Source organism: Bos indicus x Bos taurus, chromosome 8, assembly GCF_003369695.1.
Source record: "Bos indicus x Bos taurus breed Angus x Brahman F1 hybrid chromosome 8, Bos_hybrid_MaternalHap_v2.0, whole genome shotgun sequence".
Lineage (NCBI taxonomy): Eukaryota > Metazoa > Chordata > Mammalia > Artiodactyla > Bovidae > Bos > Bos indicus x Bos taurus.
The window spans coordinates 98469333-98487172 of record NC_040083.1 but is presented as its reverse complement, the minus strand read 5'-3'; the positions used below and the strand labels follow the sequence as shown (position 1 = coordinate 98487172).

At 47.2% G+C, this 17840-nt stretch overlaps 3 protein-coding genes across 3 annotated transcripts in view; 2 read left to right on the top strand and 1 right to left on the bottom strand.

The window, feature by feature from the left end:
- ELP1 (elongator complex protein 1) overlaps nucleotides 1-6176 on the top strand; it is a 62945-nt gene extending 56769 nt beyond the window's left edge. Inside the window, exons 36-37 of the mRNA XM_027550455.1 lie at nucleotides 1913-1988; nucleotides 4684-6176. Of these exons, the coding sequence (XP_027406256.1) occupies nucleotides 1913-1988; nucleotides 4684-4751 (144 nt within the window). The 3' untranslated portion in view covers nucleotides 4752-6176. The remainder of the gene's footprint in view (nucleotides 1-1912; nucleotides 1989-4683) is intronic.
- Nucleotides 6177-11921: 5745 nt separating this feature from the next.
- ACTL7A (actin like 7A) lies at nucleotides 11922-13546 on the bottom strand. The gene has a single exon (XM_027550827.1). The coding sequence runs from the start codon at nucleotides 13360-13362 to the stop codon at nucleotides 12046-12048; it is 1317 nt and encodes a 438-aa protein (XP_027406628.1). The 5' UTR covers nucleotides 13363-13546; the 3' UTR covers nucleotides 11922-12045.
- A 2013-nt stretch (nucleotides 13547-15559) lies between these two features.
- ACTL7B (actin like 7B) lies at nucleotides 15560-17005 on the top strand. The gene has a single exon (XM_027550826.1). The coding sequence runs from the start codon at nucleotides 15656-15658 to the stop codon at nucleotides 16907-16909; it is 1254 nt and encodes a 417-aa protein (XP_027406627.1). The 5' UTR covers nucleotides 15560-15655; the 3' UTR covers nucleotides 16910-17005.
- The last annotated feature ends 835 nt before the right edge of the window (nucleotides 17006-17840 follow it).

The following is a 17840-nucleotide window of genomic DNA, read 5'->3' as shown; positions in this document are numbered from 1 at the left end:
TTTTGTGATTGACCGTGTAGTTCATCGTACACCTTGGCTTAGGTTGAGTTTGCTTTTAGTTCTCTTTCCACATGAAACCTCTGTCACGGAGAAGATAGGAGTCCGATGGTTGCCCCTGACCTTCAGTGAAATTGTTAAGGGTCGACTGGAACTGGCCCCTCACCTCTCTGTTCACACTTATGGATGGGATTGGAAGTCTTTAAAGGAAGCCCAGATAATGGCAGTAAATTTGACTTGTCACTTCTGTGTTATTATGACATGATTACTAATTATGTTAAAGCTGTTTGTGTCCCATCAAGAATTCTGATGTTTTGTCATCTATTTATTGTTTATATCTGCACAGTCTCTTACAGCTCAGGTCTGTTGCTCAGCATTTTGCTTTTGATTCTGAAAGGCTGGTCTGTCTGTCGGGGTCCGTTAAGGACAACGGAAACCACAGCTAATATTTTATCAGAGCTTTTAATAAATGGAACTGGCTAACCAAGTACTAGAGGGCCAAAAAGGCAGAAGGGGAGCGCAGAGAGGAACGCTGAGACAGTAGTGTGGGCAGCAGCTTTCACCCCTAGGGATGAAAGGACAGAAGAGTTTGAGATGCTTAGAATTTAGACGCTTGGAGGTGGGCCTTGCAGAGCCGGTTCTGGAAGCTCCGTGAAGCAGGGGCAGCCATCTCGTGCTGGTATTTCTGAGGGGGCAGATGAGGCTGGTTCAGAGTGCATAGAAATAAATGGAAACTGGAATGAAGAGATGCTGTGGGGTAAAGAGCCACTGTTGAGTGGAAGCAAGCAAACGAAGGAACAGAGCCCATCTCCTTCCTCTATCCAGCCTTGGGCTGTCTCTCCGTCGGCTGCTCTTGTTGAAGAATAACAGCCGTCAGAGGAGGGATGTTTTCTCAGGCCCACAGTCCCAGCCTCAGAAGCAGTGCACAGAAGGGTGGGTTTGGAGCTGAGACAGAGGCCGAAAGTCAACTCATAGCCTTATGAAATACATGAGCTTACTGGGTCTTGATTTCCTCCGTTATAAATGAGAATAATATTCTCTGGTATACTTCACTGAATGTTTTGAAGGTTACATGACAAGGTAGATATCAAAGCATTTAAAAGAAAAAACTAAAAGCAACTAAGAGTTAGCCTCCCATAAGCACTCGAATTTACTATCATAGGTATTTGCTAGAAGAAATGTGATCACCTTCAAAACTTGTGATTTTGAAGCTAACAATTTACAATGCCTCCCCAGGCCCTCCCTTATCTCATCGATTCAGATCATATTAACGCCTAAGATACCAGTTTAGGAGTCTTTTAGGGGAAATGACAGGAAAATTGTGTTTTTGCTCTGCTTGGTAAAGCATGGTCATGTCACGTGTGCAGGATACCATGGGTCCCAGGGCAGTGCTTTGAGCATGTGGATCGCTGCTGGGCGTGCGCCAGGAGGGGACGGGCCAGAGCTGAGTGACGGCAGGGCAGAGGGCCTGGCATGTGCCTGCTGAGGCTCCTGCAGGCGTGGGATTCCTATGAAGTCTCTTGTTCACCTTGAACACACGTGAAGCTTGCATTCTCCTCCGTTTTGTGTACATATTATTTTAATGTAAAAATTCTCACAAATTTTTGAGTACAGTCTGGTGCTCTGTGTATTCTGTAATCTGTTATTGTACCCCTCCCCAGGGTCTGGCTCACTCATTTGGAAAGGACCAGGCGTTTATCACTGAGCTTTTCCTTTTCTGTTTTCCCGCCATGATTACCTTCTGGTAGACAGGAGATATCAGGGCCTGAATGGAGACGGGAGAAACTGTCAAATTAAAATGACATATATGTTTGATGTCGTAATGAAAATGGAGGGCTACTTATTGCTGCAAAGGTATTTGCAGTTATCAGAAGTATAAAATAATCTTTGCTGATTCAGTCTACTTTCTACTTAGGTTCTAGGTCCCAATTCTACTGCAAATAGTATCATGGCCTCTTACCAACAACAGAAGACTTCAGTTCCTGTTCTTGGTTAGTATTTTTCTCTCTAAATTATTATAGTACTAAGCAGAAGAAATATATTTTTGTAAGTGTTGAGGTTAGTAGTATAAGGAGAGATTGGGGAGTCACTGCAACTTTTCCTCTAAGTCTATCTGTAGTAAAATTAGCTTAATCCTTTAGTGTTAGGAACCTGGGTTGGGGGATGAGAGCTCCGGTGTGATATTAAATGTATAATTTTTTAAAAACTTGTTGTGACATGCGCACTTGTCAGAGCAGTGGCATATACGCATCCATACAGGTACATCACAGTTGAAGTTTGAGTCTAAACAGTCTAATTGCACATACATTTAAGAATTCTTCTGAATCATCAGTTTTGGCTCTTGGCAGTTTTGCATTGTGTCTTGGGGACATTTTCACATTTCTTGCTTAAGAGCCAGACCTTTTTAGTCATCCTGAGGATTGATAGTATAATTTGAAAAGAGATCCAAAGAAGGTTATCATTTCATCTGCATTTCCTATTGAATTATACGTAAAATGTTTCTGCTTATTTTTGGGGGTAGGGGGTTACATATTCCTCAAAGTTAAAAACCCTAAAGGCTTTCTTTTCAAAGTTGGTTAAAAAAACTTTTGACGGATCAGTTTGGTGCCAAAGTGTTTGCCCTTCATGTGGATCCTTCCAGCATGGTAACTTCTTTTCAGCTTCGAAAAGTTGGCAGTTTCTGTAGTTGCTGTTTGCGTTTCTGGCATGTGGCAGGCAGCATTCTGAAAGTTTTTCATTTAAATGCTATATTGTGTTAGCATTTTGATGACATTTGAAGTAGGCTTTGTGAGAGGCATGTCAAGTTTAACCTTAATGGTGTATTTTGCTACCAGGAATATACTTACCACCTTCCATACCAGCAAGCTCATATATCCAGACAGTTAACTGCTGTATCCCTAGGTCCCTTTCTTCCTGGAGGCTGCAGGCTGCTTCTGGTGTCAGTCCCAAAACACACACTGATTTCTGAGATGCTCACAGTTCATCCCAGAAGAGAGGCTCTTTGGTAATTAATCCAGGCTGTGTGGTGTTTAATCCAGCTGTGGTTTCTTGCCCCTGTTTTCCTCACTGCTGGCTTGATACTGGCTTTCAGGTCAAGTCCAGTTACACATCTTTCCCTAGGGTGGTCTAGTTGGCTTTATCAAAGAGCACTTTCATTTCCCAGCTATGCCTTGAAGACTTTTAAAATTTTTAGGCTGCTCATTAGCAGCAGCCTCCAAATTTGTATTATGTATCATCAGCTCATTATGTATATTATCCATGTCCCTGTGTAGGAACACTGGTATAGACTGTGTAGGAAAAGAGAAGTTCTCATAACCCAAAACGGAGAAGGCAATGGCACCCCACTCCAGTACTCTTGCCTGGAAAATCCCATGGACGGAGGAGCCTGGTAGGCTGCAGTCCATGGGGTCGCTGAGTTGGACATGACTGAGCGACTTCACTTTCACTTTTCACTTTCATGTATTGGAGAAGGAAATGGCAACCCACTCCAGTGTTCTTGCCTGGAGAATCCCAGGGACAGGGGAGCCTGATGGGCTGCCATCTATGGGGTGGCACAGAGTCGGACACGACTGAAGCGACTTAGCAGCAGCAGCAGCAGCATAACCCAAAAAGGGGCAGATGAGCTACTCACAGAATCAGTGCCACTCACATATTCCTCGCCTGCCCCTGCCCAGCTAACACCACAGGGGAGCAGTGACCTGAGGGGCATTTTCTGATTGCTTCATGTTTACCATCCATGCAGCACCACGCAAGTTGATTCCAGGTCTTGCAAAAATGGAATCCGTTTCATAAAATGGATTCACGTTTTACCAGAGTAGTGCTTAAATCATAGACCAGTTGGACTTGTTATGGTTGATAGCAAAATTGCTTTGACTATCAAAGGATAAAGAGAAGTCCTTGGAAAAATTGGTAAAAGTCCTCAAAGTATTTTTATGAAATGACTTTCTTTGTGCTATGAAATTCAAACGTGGAAATATGAAACATGTCAGGGCTTGCTGTCATATAGTCTTTCAGAATAGTTTCTTTCCTGCCAATAAGTTAATACGTGGTATTTATACTAAGAAAGAACCTCTTTACGTATTTTCTCATGTTTCTACTTATTATTTATTATTCCTACTTAAATAACTCCATAAACGTATCTGAAAGAGGGCCTGGAAGTTTTATCTGACAAATTTTCTCCAAGTATCACCTGCCTCTTCTAGTTATTTATTTATTTTTTAAAGTCTTTTCTGTCTGTTAGCTTTACTTACTGAAAACATGCCACCAGTTTTAAGTCTTAAAATTGAGGTAAATTTTACATACGGTGAAGTGTACAGATATTTTAAGTGTATAAAGTTTGATGAAATTTAATACATGTGTACAGCCTTGTCATCACCACAACCACCACACTCTCCCATTTGAAATACAAAATATTCTTTCCCTTTGAATCAGTTAGTGGGCATGTTTTTCTTCAACCCTCTCACCTGCATGAAGTTCAAGTGGAATTCCTCTTTTTGGAGCAGGTCCTCTAGGTCATGTTTGCTCTGACCAGGAGGTTGTTAGGGTAACAGGAACATTAACTCTGCTTCTGAAGCTCATCTTGTAGGTGCAAAGCCCAGTCGCCTCGTTTTAGCTTAGAGCGATTGCCTCAGCTCCCACCAACAGGAAAGAGTGTGTCTGTTACAGCTTCTCTTTCCTTTCCTTTAGATGCTGAGCTTTTTATGCCACCAAAGATCAACAGAAGAACCCAGTGGAAACTGAGCCTTCTAGATTGACTGTGACCTCAGCTAGGAGGCTCTGGCAGAGAAAGCTGTCTTCCTTCTACTCCTCACTCCCCGAGGCCTGGCTTTGGAAACTAGGAAGAGAAGACCATCTACCTTAGCACTGGGGAGAGCTGCTCTGTATAGCGGATCTCGGCAGACACAAATTCTGTTTTATTTTGCATGTAACTGTAATCATTAGCAAGACTTTAAGCTTCAACCAATAGAGCATCATTTTGTGAAAGTTACTGTTCTTTTACTTAGTGCTGGTTGAGAGCATATTCCTGGTATTTATGGTAATCAGGACATTGGGTTTGATTCCCAGCTATGGATCTGAATCATATTGGGACCATAAACAAATCATAGAACTGATTTGTGTTAATTGGGAATAATATTTCGTGGCTTCTATCTCAAGTGTGAAGAAAAGTAAAATAATGTTTTAAAATTGTTTTATGTTCCTTGAGCAAAGCATTATATATAAACAACATGGCTATTAGTGGTCTCAACATTTGGTCAGGTTCAATCATTTAAATGACTTCTTCACCTTGAACTAAGCAGAATGAAAATTGAAATCTATTCTTTAATGTTCTGAGCTTTCCTACCTATGCTGACAGTAATATTTTACCAGGTCATGTGCTTCCAGTTACAACCAGCTTGAGCCTTCTGTCACTACAGTGTCCATAGGGACTGGTTTTACTGCCTGTGAATGTTCTGCTAGAATTAGCAGTATCAGCACTGAACAGTCGAGAATTTCTGAAACAGTGTTGTGTGCACTTGGGATGGTGAGCAGTGTGCATCAGGTGGCACGCGCAGTAGTGAGTTACTCCTTTTCCTCTGAATGTTGCTTCTTGTAACATAGTGTTTTTGTCAGTGTCTAGGCCATTTCATTTATTTTTCTTTATGGTGCTTAACTGACTTCTGTCTTTAAGTTATTTTCTTTGGAAGAAATGGAAATGTTTTCCCTTTTCGGTGAGTCTAGAAGAAGCTTAATTCATTTTGATAACAGTTTTGTTGCTGAGTTCTTGGGTAAGGCTAACAATCTCTTCCACGCTTTAATATCAGAATCAGACTTCTATTTCTCTATGTAAGCTAACAGTAAGTGCTGCTTTTGATCCTCAGAGTGTGGATATACCCAGAATTGTGTAACCAAATAAGCCTTTCCCTAATAATAATGTAAACTACAGAATCTAGGTGTGTTCATTGTACAGTTCAATTTTTGTGTGTCTGAAAATGTTCACAAAATAATAGAAAAAGAAGATCTGTAATTAAGTGCACAGCATCGAAAGGCTGCAAGTGCTTTGTGACTACTCTGTGGTGTGGATTACTGAACATGGTAACCTGTATGATGTTTTAATGTAGTGCTCTTGCTATGGATTATAGTAAAGGGATCCATGCTGATGGATTGGAAATAGAAGTAAACATGTCTTGATAATGGCGTGATTTTGCATGAAAATTCACTTTCCTTAAAATAATGTACTGAAGCAGCAAAAACTAATTTGTGTGAATACAAATTACTGTCACTTACTCTCATCTGAGCAAGATGGGATTTTATTCATTTGGAGAAGCAGCAGGTGGGAGCAACCCTTCCAAATTGAAGGGCAACGTCAAGGGGGAAATCCTGGGGGGAAATGGCTGTGTATGTGCAAAGGAGAACCTCCTGGTAGATGAATGCTTAATTTGGGGGAAAGATTCTGTCAAGTTCTAGAGGAGAGTATAGGATTCTTCCCCCAAATTTGGGCTTTTCCCAAAGCAAATTCATGCTGCAAGAAGAAGCTAAAAGCCTCCATTATTTTGTTGGTGCCACTAAATCAGCTTTGGTCAGATGCTCTGCACATCAAGAGGAATTGTGCAGAGGATTGTCTCCTATAATCAAAGTGCATTTTAATTTAGATTTTAAAAAGCTGAGGCAGGAGGTTATTATGTTTTTATCAGTAGAGCTTGGTATAATTTCTTAGCAGTGCTGCATATTTTAAAATAAATTGATTTTCCACATATACCTACATATACACAGACACACATTTATGTGTGTGTGTACACATGTGTGCTGCACACATTCTGTCTGATTGAAGAGGATGTTTGTAAAAGTAAATAAAACTGACAGTTCTTAGTAATTGTAGGTGACTATAAGTTTGGAAGGCCTTCCCTGATAGCTCAGTTGGTAAAGAATCCGCCTACAATGCAGGAGACCCTGGTGTGATTCCTGGATCTGGAAGATCTGCTGGAGAAGGGATAGGCTACCCACTCCAGTATTCTTGGGCTTCCCTTGTGGCTCAGCTGGTAAAGAATCCGCCTGCAATGTGGGAGACCTGGGTTGGAAGATCCCCTGGAGAAGGGAAAGGCTACCCACTCCAGCATTCTGGCCTGGAGAATTCCATGGACTGTATAGTCCATGGGGGTCTCAAAGAGTTGGACACAACTGAGCGACTTTCACACACACACACAGGAGTCTGGAAAGCAAAATTAGCTTTCATCCTCCTCCTGTGGCTGCCTGTAATCTGTGCTTCACTAGAAGTACCACTTGGACAAGTCCTTGGGAGCCTTTGGTTGTCCTTCCTTGTCTGTCACACAGTAACTGGGGGAGGATGACCATCTTAGAAGCTAGGTCACCATAATATCTGAGATCGCCTGTACACAAGCCACAGTCAAGGTGATGATGCTTGCAGTCCTGCAGGCCTGCTCTCAATTCCTGTGCTCTCTGGGCTCCCTCCGCCCTTACCTGTGCTTCATGCCTGCAGCTGGCTGTTCCTCCAGTACTCTTACTGGCTTTGAAGTCCCAGGAACTTCAAGACCAACAGATGTCCTCCTGGTATTTGGAAAGAACAAAGTTATGGTCCACTCATCTTAGTGTCCTTGGACAAAGTCATTTAATCTCACTGAATCTTTTCTCCAACCTGTGTGTCCACTGGGCTAACCAGGGTTTCTCAGTCTTAGCATTGTTGATTCGTTGTTCAGTCACCAAGTCGTGTCCAACTCTTTGTGACCCCATGGACTGCAGCACGCCACGTTTCCCTGTCCTTCACTATCTCCTAGAGCTTGCTCAAACTCAGTGTCCACTGAGTCGATGCCATCCAGCCCTCTTACCCTCTGCAGCCCCCTTCGCATCCTGCCCTCAATCTTTCCCAGCATCAGGGTCTTTACCAGTGAGTCGGCTCTTTGCATCACATGGCCAAAGTATTGGCGCTTCAACTTCAGCATCAGTCCTCCAGTGACTATTCAGAGTTGATTTCCTTTAGGATTGACTGACTTGATCTCCTTGCTGTCTGTCCAAGGGACTCACAAGAGCACTGTTGATATTTTGGGTTATATCATGCTTTGTTGTAGGGGGCTACCCTGTACATTACAGAATATTGAGCAATAGCTCTGGCCTCTAAGATCATGGAATCTGGTCCCATCACTTCATGGCATATAGATGTGGAAACAGTGGCTGACTTTATTTTTCTGGGCTCCAAAATCACTGCAGATGGTGATTGCAGCCTTGAAATTAAAAGACGCTTACTCCTTGGAAGGAAAGTTATGACCAACCTAGATAGCATATTAAAAAGCTGAGACATTACTTTGCCAACAAAGGTCTGTCTAGTCAAAGCTGTGGTTTTTCCAGTGGTCATGTATGGATGTGAGAGTTGGACTATAAAGAAAGCTGAGTGCAGAAGAATCGATGCTTTTGAACTGTAGTGTTGGAGAAGACTCTTGAGAGTCCCTTGGACTGCAAGGAGATCCAACGAGTCCATCCTAAAAGAGATCAGTCCTAGGTGTTCATTGGAAGGACTGATGTTGAAGCTGAAATTCCAATACTTTGGCCACCTGATGCGAAGAGCTGATTCATTGGAAAAGACCCTGATTCTGGGAAAGATTGAGGGCAGGAGGAGAAGGTGATGACAGAGGATGAGATGGTTGTGTGGCATCACTGACTCGATGGACATGAGTTTGGGTAAACTCCAGGAGTTGGTGATGGACAGGGAGGCTTGGTGTGCTGCGGTTCATGGGGTGGCAAAGAGTCGGACACGACTGAGCAACTGAACTGAACTGAACTACCCATCAGGTGCCAGTATGACATACCCCCTCCTCCTGTTATGATAACCACAAATATCTCTCAGTTCAGTTCAGTCGCTCAGTCATGTCTGACTCTTTGCAACCCCATGAATCACAGCACGCCAGGCCTCCCTGTCCATCACCAACTCCCGGAGTTTACCCAAGCTCATGTCCATCAAGTCAGTGATACCATCCAGCCAATCTTATCCTCTGTCGTCCCCTTCTCCTCCTGCCCCCAATCCCTCCCAGCATCAGAGTCTTTTCCAGTGAGTCAACTCTTGGCATGCTGTGGCCAAAGTATTGGAATTGCAGCTTTAGCATCAGTCTTTCCAATGAACACCGAGGACTGATGTCCTTTAGGATGGACTGGTTGGATCTCCTTGCAGTCCAAGGGACTCTCAAGAGTCTTCTCCAACACCACAGTTCAAAAGCATCAATTCTTTGGTGCTCAGCTTTCTTCACAGTCCAACTCTCACATCCATACATGACCACTGGAAAAACTATAGCTTTGACTAGATGGACCTTTGTTGGCAAAGTAATGTCTCTGCTTTTGAATATACTATCTAGGTTGATCATAACTTTCCTTCCAAGGAGTTAGCGTCTTTTAATTTCATGGCTGCAATCCCATCTGCAGTGATTTTGGAGCCCCAAAAAATAAAGTCTGACACTGTTTCCACTGTTTCCCCATCTATTTGCCATGAAGTGATGGGACCAGATGCCATGATCTTAGTTTTCTGAATGTTGAGCTTTAAGCCAACTCTTTCACTCTCCTTTTTCACTTTCATCAAGAGGCTCTAGACATTACCAAGTGTCTCTCAGGGGTCAAAACTGTTCCATTTGGGAACCAATGGGCTAAGATGGCTTCCAAATACTTACTAAAAACTTTTCATCTTTTTTTTCTGTGTGAGGAAGATGCTTTTTTTCTGCAAGGGCTATTTATATGGAAAAGTGAGAGAATTCATAAAAGTGCTTTGAAAAGAGATTATACAGTTGTTCAGCCTTATATTGGTATTTTTCATTTTAAAATGCAGTATGGCATTTAGTCCTAGAATGGCCTAGGAGTTCCCAGTCTCCAGAATCATCTCCCATGCCTCCACTTCATCAAGACCCTCTTCACCTTTTGGGGGTTCTTGACTGGGGGGTTCACAGACCCTTAAGGAATCTGAAGATAGTGTATTTCTATAATCCTATGTATTTTATTTGATGTGTTCAAAGAATATTATTGTGAGGGGGCCATAGGCTTTAACCACCCTGTCAAAGAGGTCCAAAGGTTAAGAATTAGCCAGACTTCAACCTTCCCATTGATGAATGTTCTTCGAGTGTTGACTGTAGTGGTTTGGGCAGAAGCAGGTAAACAAGGCAGACTCTCTCAAGTCAGTGTACGCGACTCATCTGATGCCCTGATCCTCCAGGGTAAGGCTTACCCTTGCTGACTAAGCCCTTCTGTGGCTATTTTTGCTTCTCTACTCTAGCTTGCTGGTGCCAGCCATCTGTGTTCACTCACCAGGCCTCCAGGGTAAGGCATTTGCGTCTTTCAAGGCTGTCTGTAGGCAAACCTGTAGGTTACAAGGATGGCTCTGTAGGGCTTCTCCCTGAGCCTGGTAGAGATGCCATAGCTCTCCTACATATGCTTGATAGTGCACGCCTTTGGGTGTATGTGTGGCTCAGGATCCTAGTAAGGTATTTGGGCTCCTGTATTTAACTGGTAGAAATCTACAAGATAATACTATCCAACAACTCTTAGGATCACCTCCTGGAGGCCACACGCTAGTTTTCAAATGTTTATCTCTGATAGTTTTTTCAAAGCTAAACTTTTATTGTTTTATATCTCATAATCAGCTATGTGAGGTAGGTGTTTGATTTCAGTTTTATAGGTGAACAGACTCAGGGCTTCCTGGTAGCTCAGTGGTAAAGAATCTACCTGCAATGCAGGAGTCGCAGGTTTGATCCCTGGGTCAGGAAGATCTGGAGAAGGACACAGCAACTCACCCCAGTATTTTTCCCTGGCAAATCCCATGAACGGAGGAGTCGGGTGAGCTACAGTCTATGGGGTCGAAAAGGAGTTGGACACAACTTAGTGACTAAACAAGACTTAGGTCGCATAGCCAGTTGGTAGCAAAACAGTTTCGGTCCACAGAGTCCAAAGCCCATGTTCTTTCCACTATTTTATGCTGCCTGGCAGTGTTGGAAACAGGGCAGAGAATATACTGGGGATGGTTCTAAAAAATCAAAGGTTCAATTATAAACTGCCTGCAGGAATACCCCAGACCATGCTGGGCTCTGGAAGGGCTTCCAGGCCATGAGGGTCTTTATGTTCCTTTGGTTCCTCAGTTGGGTTAGAGTGACCAGAATGAAGACCCTCCCACAAACCCACAGCATCCACTGCAAAACCGGCAGCCTTTATCCTGAGCCCATTCCAAACTCCTTGTATACCCTGCGGGTTGATGGAGAATCCAGTCATGTCGGAGATGAGTAGCTGCTGTTTAAAGTGTCTGGAGAATGGCTGTGGGTTGCCCCCTCATGATCTTAGTGCTGATAAACCAAGATAAATCTTCCTCCAGTTTTTAAAGGGGGAAATCTATTAAGCACCTATTCCCTGAAGAGTTTTTCCCTTAAGATAACACATACCTTGCTCATAACACATGGGTTTCAGCAGCTAGTCACCATGATGGCTTGGTAAGAACTGATAGAGACATTATCAGTGACTATTGGGACTAAAAGAAAGTCCAATCAAAGCAGGTGTCAGACATCATCAGCTCTTCCGAGCCCTCAGAGGTACTGATCAAGTGTGAAACGTGCTCTGCTCCTGTGTGGGAGATTGAACCATTACCGCATACTTCCTGTTGCTGTTTATTGAAAGGGATATTCTTAAATGCCACGACAGCATTTACTCTATTAAATGTATCACACTCCCAGAGTTTAACAATACTATAGTACCTTAAGTGGGGAATACACAAAATAAGGGACAGAGTAATTGTAGAGACAGTTTCTCCCCCAAATACTTCAGCAATCAACATAATGCATGTCTTTCTGGTCCATAATCATTCCCCCTTCCTTCCCTCCTCCCACCCCCACCATTGTTTGGGCAAATGCATATTCTAAGGCAGATGCTTCATGCATGACGTTCTCAATGCGTAAGGAAAGAGAAACACACTGTGGAAGGAAACATGAGGGTTGTTTAATACTACAGAAGTGAACGGGCTGACTGCTCCCTGTGTGTGAGATACGTGCTCACCCAGCAAAGCCGATGCATGGCACAGCGACCACGCTGCCTTGGAGTTCAGAAGCACCTTCTGTAGAGGAAGAAAGGCCCATGTTCCTCATACTCAGAGCGGTGGACCCACAGCGGTTGGAAGCCCTGAAGCGACGCCAGGATGGAGCCCCCAGTCCACACTGCCGTGTCTCTCTCCGGCAGCACGCTTACCTGGGGGGTGTCATTGGGACACATGCTGCTCAGTTCCTTCTGCAGACGGTTAGGGAACCCGCTGAGCATAGTGCTCCCCCCGCAGAGCAGGATGTTGCCCATGAGGTCTCGTTTGAGGGCGATGTCACACTTGTTGAGGCAGGACACCGTCTGGGTGTGGAGGCCCAGCTGCATGGACTTGATCAGAGAAGGCTTGAAGAACATCTCCGAGCAGAGGAACCTTTCCTGGCACAGGTAGATTGCCTGCCCATCTGGCAGGGTATACTGGATCATATGCTCAGTAGCTGGGACTTTCTTCTCTTCAATGGGGTCCAGGGCCACAAAGCAGCATTTCTTCTTGATGTCCTCCACGATGCCCAGCTGGCCCTCGGTGAAGTGTTTCCCTGCAGTGTTCATCAGGCACATCAAGTAGGTTGTCAGGTCGGAGCCCGCATAGTCCAGCCGTCCGGTGATGCTGGGCAGAGGGTAGCCCTCGTAGATGGGAACTACGTAGGACACGCCGTGGCCGACCTCCACCACCAGGCCGGAGGTCCTGCCGTAGGAGTACATGGACAGGCGGGACTGGTAGGCGATGTGCATCGCGGGTGTTTTGAAGGTCTCAAACAGCATCTCGGCATACTTCTCCCTGTTGGTGTGTGGGCTCAGGGGTGGATCTGAAACCAAGACTGCGTGCTCCTCTGGGGCAATCTTCATTTCCTGATGGAAGAGATACTCCCAGATATCCTGCACTGTATCCCAGTCCACAATGATGCCGTGTCGCAGAGGGTTAATCAGCTTGAGACGAACCTCTGGGTTGATAAGCTCGTGCCCCACGAATGTCTCCTTGCGATTGTCACCGGTTTTGGCGGTCTCCATGTAGGGTTTGCCCACTGTGGTTGAGATCCTGTGGGTGGGCTTTGGCAGCCCGGCAAAGCCACATTTACAGTAGCCTGTGCCAAGGTCCACGACCACAGCTTTGGTCAGCTCTAGCTTGGGCTTCTTGACCTCAGGTGACGTCGTAGGTTCTGGCTCTGAATGGTCCCGGCGCACCCACACTGCCCGCTTGGCTGGGCCATCCTTCAAGGAGGCGGTCTGGAGGACCTGTGTCTGTGGGGAGGCCTGCTCTCCTACTCTCTCGGATAGCCCATCCCCTATGACTGCTGCCTGTGGCGCCCACACACTCTCGAGAGCCATCTTGCTCTCAGAGAGTTCCTCAATCCCACCGGCCTCAAGGCCTGAAAGGCTGAAATAAGAGGGCAACTTGAGAATTTCTCCAGTGGTGACATCACTGATTATGACATAATTGAGTGTCCCAGGGCTTTCTAGTTACTGGGAACCTTTGTCTTGTGTTAGGGTATATTTGAGATAAGAGTTTTTGAAGTGATTTACTTTTTTCTAAATTTTGTAATAAACCTGGCTTATCCAAGCAGTATTTCTTGAGTGCTCGCTCTGTGCAAGGCAGGCAGCAGTGAGGGGAAAAAAAGGACAAAAATCTCTGCCCTCATAGAACTTATCTTCTAGTCAGTGGGGGTTGGGGGAGAGACAGACAATAACCAAAATAAATATATGGGGATGTGTGTGTGTGTGTTAGTTACTCAGTCGTGTTTGACTCTTTGTGACCCTGTGGATTGTAGCCCTTCAGGCTCCTCTGCCCATGGAATTCTCCAGGCAAGAATACTGGAGTTGGTTGCTATTTCCTCCTCCAAAGGATGTTCAGGGATCGAACCTGGGTCTCTTGCATTGCAGGCAGATTCTCTCATCAGGCTTCACAGGCCATTGCTAGGACTTTGGCTCTAACTCTGCATGAGGCCAGAAAGCACTAGAGAATTTTGAACAAAGACTTGATACCATCTGACTTAGGACCAATTGCTGCTATGGCAACTCTGCCAAGCACTTACAAAGGTAACATATTCACAGATGCCAGGGATTCAGATGTGGACATCTTGGGGGGGGGGTCATTATTCACCCTGTGCCCCTTGACCTGTGCATCCCACTTCACTAAGACCCTCGAAGCCTGGCGTGCTCTGTTTTACAAGCTCCTCCCCCACTGCCCATGCTCGCCGTCCTTAGCCGTCTGCGTCGTCAGTTGAATCGAAGCCCTTACCTCTAGCATTTGCAGTCCCCCCAAGCCCTGATGGCTCAGCAGGTAAAGAATCTACCTGTAATGCAGGAGCCTCCAGAGGTGTGGGTTTGATCCCTGGATCGGGAAGATCCTCAGGAGTAGCAAATGGCAACTCACTCCAATAGTCTTGCCTGAAAAATCCCATGGACAGAGGAGCCTGGCAAGCTACAGTCCAAAGGGTTGCAAAGAGTTGGACATGAGTGAGCACACATACCTAGTTGCCTCCATGACCTCCTTATCCTCGTCTATTTTTCCAAACACTAACTACTGGAAACTCTGCACCATACTTCCCTCAGAACCTTTGCTCAGGCTGCGCTCCCTGCCTGGGATGCCTTTCCCTCCTCTAAGCTACCTGACAGGCACCCACTTACCTTTCAGTACTCTATGTGGGCACCCCCTCTGCAGAACCTTCTGACTCCCTCCCTCTGTGCTCCTGTGTCCTCCCAACAGACGTCCACCTGCAAACTCCTCTGCATCCATTCATCTTCCCGACTAGACTGGGCACTGCTTGTGGCCGGGTTGCTATCATTAGAGCTCTCACACGCTTCAAGGAAACCTGGTACATTAAAGTTGGAGGAACATGGGTTATAGCACACACACCCCAAGGGTTGTTTGCTCTTGGGCAAGTCATTTGCATTCTGAACCTTGATTTCCTCAGCTCTGCCTGTCTCCCAGGATTCTGTGAAGTGTCATGCTAGGTGCCTGCTACAGTGCTTGGCTCACTGGGCTGTGTGTGTGCTGTGCTAAGTCACTTCAGTCATGTTCAACTCTTTGCGACCCTATGGACTGTAGCCTGCCAGGCTCCTCTGTCCATGGGATTCTCCAGGCAAGCGTACTGGAATGGGTTTCCATGCCCTCCTCCAGGGGATCTTCCCAACCCAGGGATCGAACCTGTATCTCATACATCTGCATTGGCACTACATCCAGTAGTGGGTTCTTTACCACTAGCGTCACCCGGAAGCCTTTGGCTCACTACTGGGGCTCAAATATTTATCACCCTTTCATCAAGCTGAGAAGCAAGAGGTGATCAGCTAGTGAATGGGGGATTAGGAAGAAGGATATAAGGTGAGAAAGAGCAGAAACCTCTGAGACGCAAGTGTGCTTGGATTTCTAAAACTGTGCTGGCCACCTGCTCTGTCCTGGAGCAAAGTTGAGTTAGGCCGATGGGGTGGGGGAGGTGGGATAGATCAAGGGCCTGCCCAGGCCAAGCCCACCCACCACCCCCACGCTACAACTGCCAGAATGGACCAGCCCATGTGACATCACAATTCTAAGGGGTTGCCGAGTCACTGCTAGAGACAGACCCTCATTTCTCCCCAGGGAGCTCTAGGATGTGGATGTGAGACAGGTGAGCAAGGAAGGCAGATGGCGACAAGGAACAGCTCTAGCCCCAAGCCGATGGGCACGGCTCAGGGGGACCCGGGAGAGGCAGGCACACTGCCAGGTCCTGATGCTGGCATCCGGGACACAAGTTCGGCCACTCAGCTGAAGATGAAGCCCAAGAAGGTGCGCAAGATCAAGGCACTCATCACTGACCTGGGCTCCCAGTACTGCAAGTGTGGCTACGCGGGCGAGCCAAGGCCCACCTACTTCATCTCCTCCACGGTGGGCAAGCGCTACTCGGAGGCGGCCGACTCCGGTGACACCCGCAAGGAGACCTACGTGGGCCATGAGCTGCTCAACATGGAGGCGCCTCTGAAGCTGATCAACCCGCTCAAATATGGCATTGTGGTGGACTGGGACTGCATCCAGAGCATCTGGGAGTACATCTTCCACACGGCCATGAAGATCCTCCCCGAGGAGCACGCCGTGCTGGTCTCGGACCCCCCGCTCAGCCCCACGAGCAACCGGGAGAAGTATGCGGAGCTGCTGTTTGAGACCTTCGGCATCCCTGCCATGCACGTGACGTCCCAGTCGCTGCTGTCCATCTACTCCTATGGCAAGACCTCCGGGCTGGTGGTGGAGAGCGGGCATGGCGTCTCACATGTGGTGCCCATCTCTGAGGGCGACGTGCTGCCGGGCCTGACCAGTCGAGCCGACTACGCGGGCGGCGACCTCACCAACTACCTACTGCAGCTGCTCAACGAGGCCGGCCACAAGTTCACTGACGACCACCTGCACATCATCGAGCACATCAAGAAGAAGTGCTGCTACTCGGCCCTCAAGCCCGAGGAGGAGCTCAGCCTGTGCCTGGAGGACCTGCGCGTGGACTACGAGCTCCCAGATGGCAAGCTCATCAGCATCGGCCAGGAGCGCTTCCAGTGCGCCGAGATGCTCTTCAAGCCCACCCTGGTAGGCAGCAACCAGCCCGGCCTCCCCGAGCTCACTGCCGCCTGCCTGAACCGCTGCCAGGAGGCGGGCTTCAAGGAGGAGATGGCCGCCAACGTGCTGCTGTGCGGCGGCTGCACCATGCTGGATGGCTTCCCCGAGCGCTTCCAGAGGGAGCTGAGCCTCCTCTGTCCCGGGGACAGCCCTGCAGTGGCCGCGGCTCCCGAGAGGAAGACCTCCGTGTGGACCGGTGGCTCCATCCTGGCGTCCCTGCAGGCCTTCCAGCAGCTCTGGGTCAGCAAGGAAGAGTTTGAGGAGCGGGGCAGTGCGGCCATCTACAGCAAGTGCTGAGCAGCGGGGTCCCCACCGGCCAGGTCTAGGGGCAGGCAGCCACAGGCCACTCTATACACATTTACAGAATTTCACATAAAATTTTAAAGTGCGGTGGCTCCTGTCTGGTCTGGATTTCTTGCTCTAGGCTGATAGCAGAAGGTGGGGAGGGGGAGTTGGGCTTTCAGTCTGTATCTGCTGGGTTGGGAGCAGCAGGGGCGGGGATGGGGGGTGGGGGGAGGCTCACCAGCCCCTCCCCCTCTGCCCTCTTCCTGAGGGTGACATCATCATAGAGCCCAGAATGTGGCCTCTTGTTCCATTAGCTCTTCAGGGTTCAAAGCCCAATCCAACTGACACTCAAATTGCTTGCTCACCCATAGACCAAGGGGAGAACAAAGGCTCAGATTAAGGGACTGGCTTGGGTTACAAAGTTATGTGATGGGTGGGACACTCAAACTAGGTGTCTCCTGTCTTTGCCCCTGATGGTCGCCTGCCCACAGCTTTATCACTGCTTGACTGCCTCGCTAACCGTCTGCCACCGGCCGCCCCCTCCCCGCCAAAGGTACAGCCCATGGGTGTCTCCTGAGTGGGAGGGGCCATTTCTACCCATCAGTGGCCCTCTCCTTTTAGACTCCTGCCAAAACTGTGGCTATTTTTACAGCGTCACAGAGCCACTGAATCTGGAAGATGTTAGAGAAACCAGAAGGTCATTTGGAAATCATTCGGTTCTCTCCCTCCTGTAGAGATGTGGAAACTAAGGACCAAGAGGGAGGGGGCCATGTCAGTGGTTGAGCCTTGGGTCTCCTGACCCAGGTCATGATTATTTCCAGGAGGGCTTCCCAGATGATGCCAGTGGTAAACAACCTGCCTGCCAACGCAGGAGATGTAAGAGATGCGGGTTTGATCCTTGGGTTGGGAAGATCCCCTGGAAGAGGGCACGGCAACCTATTCC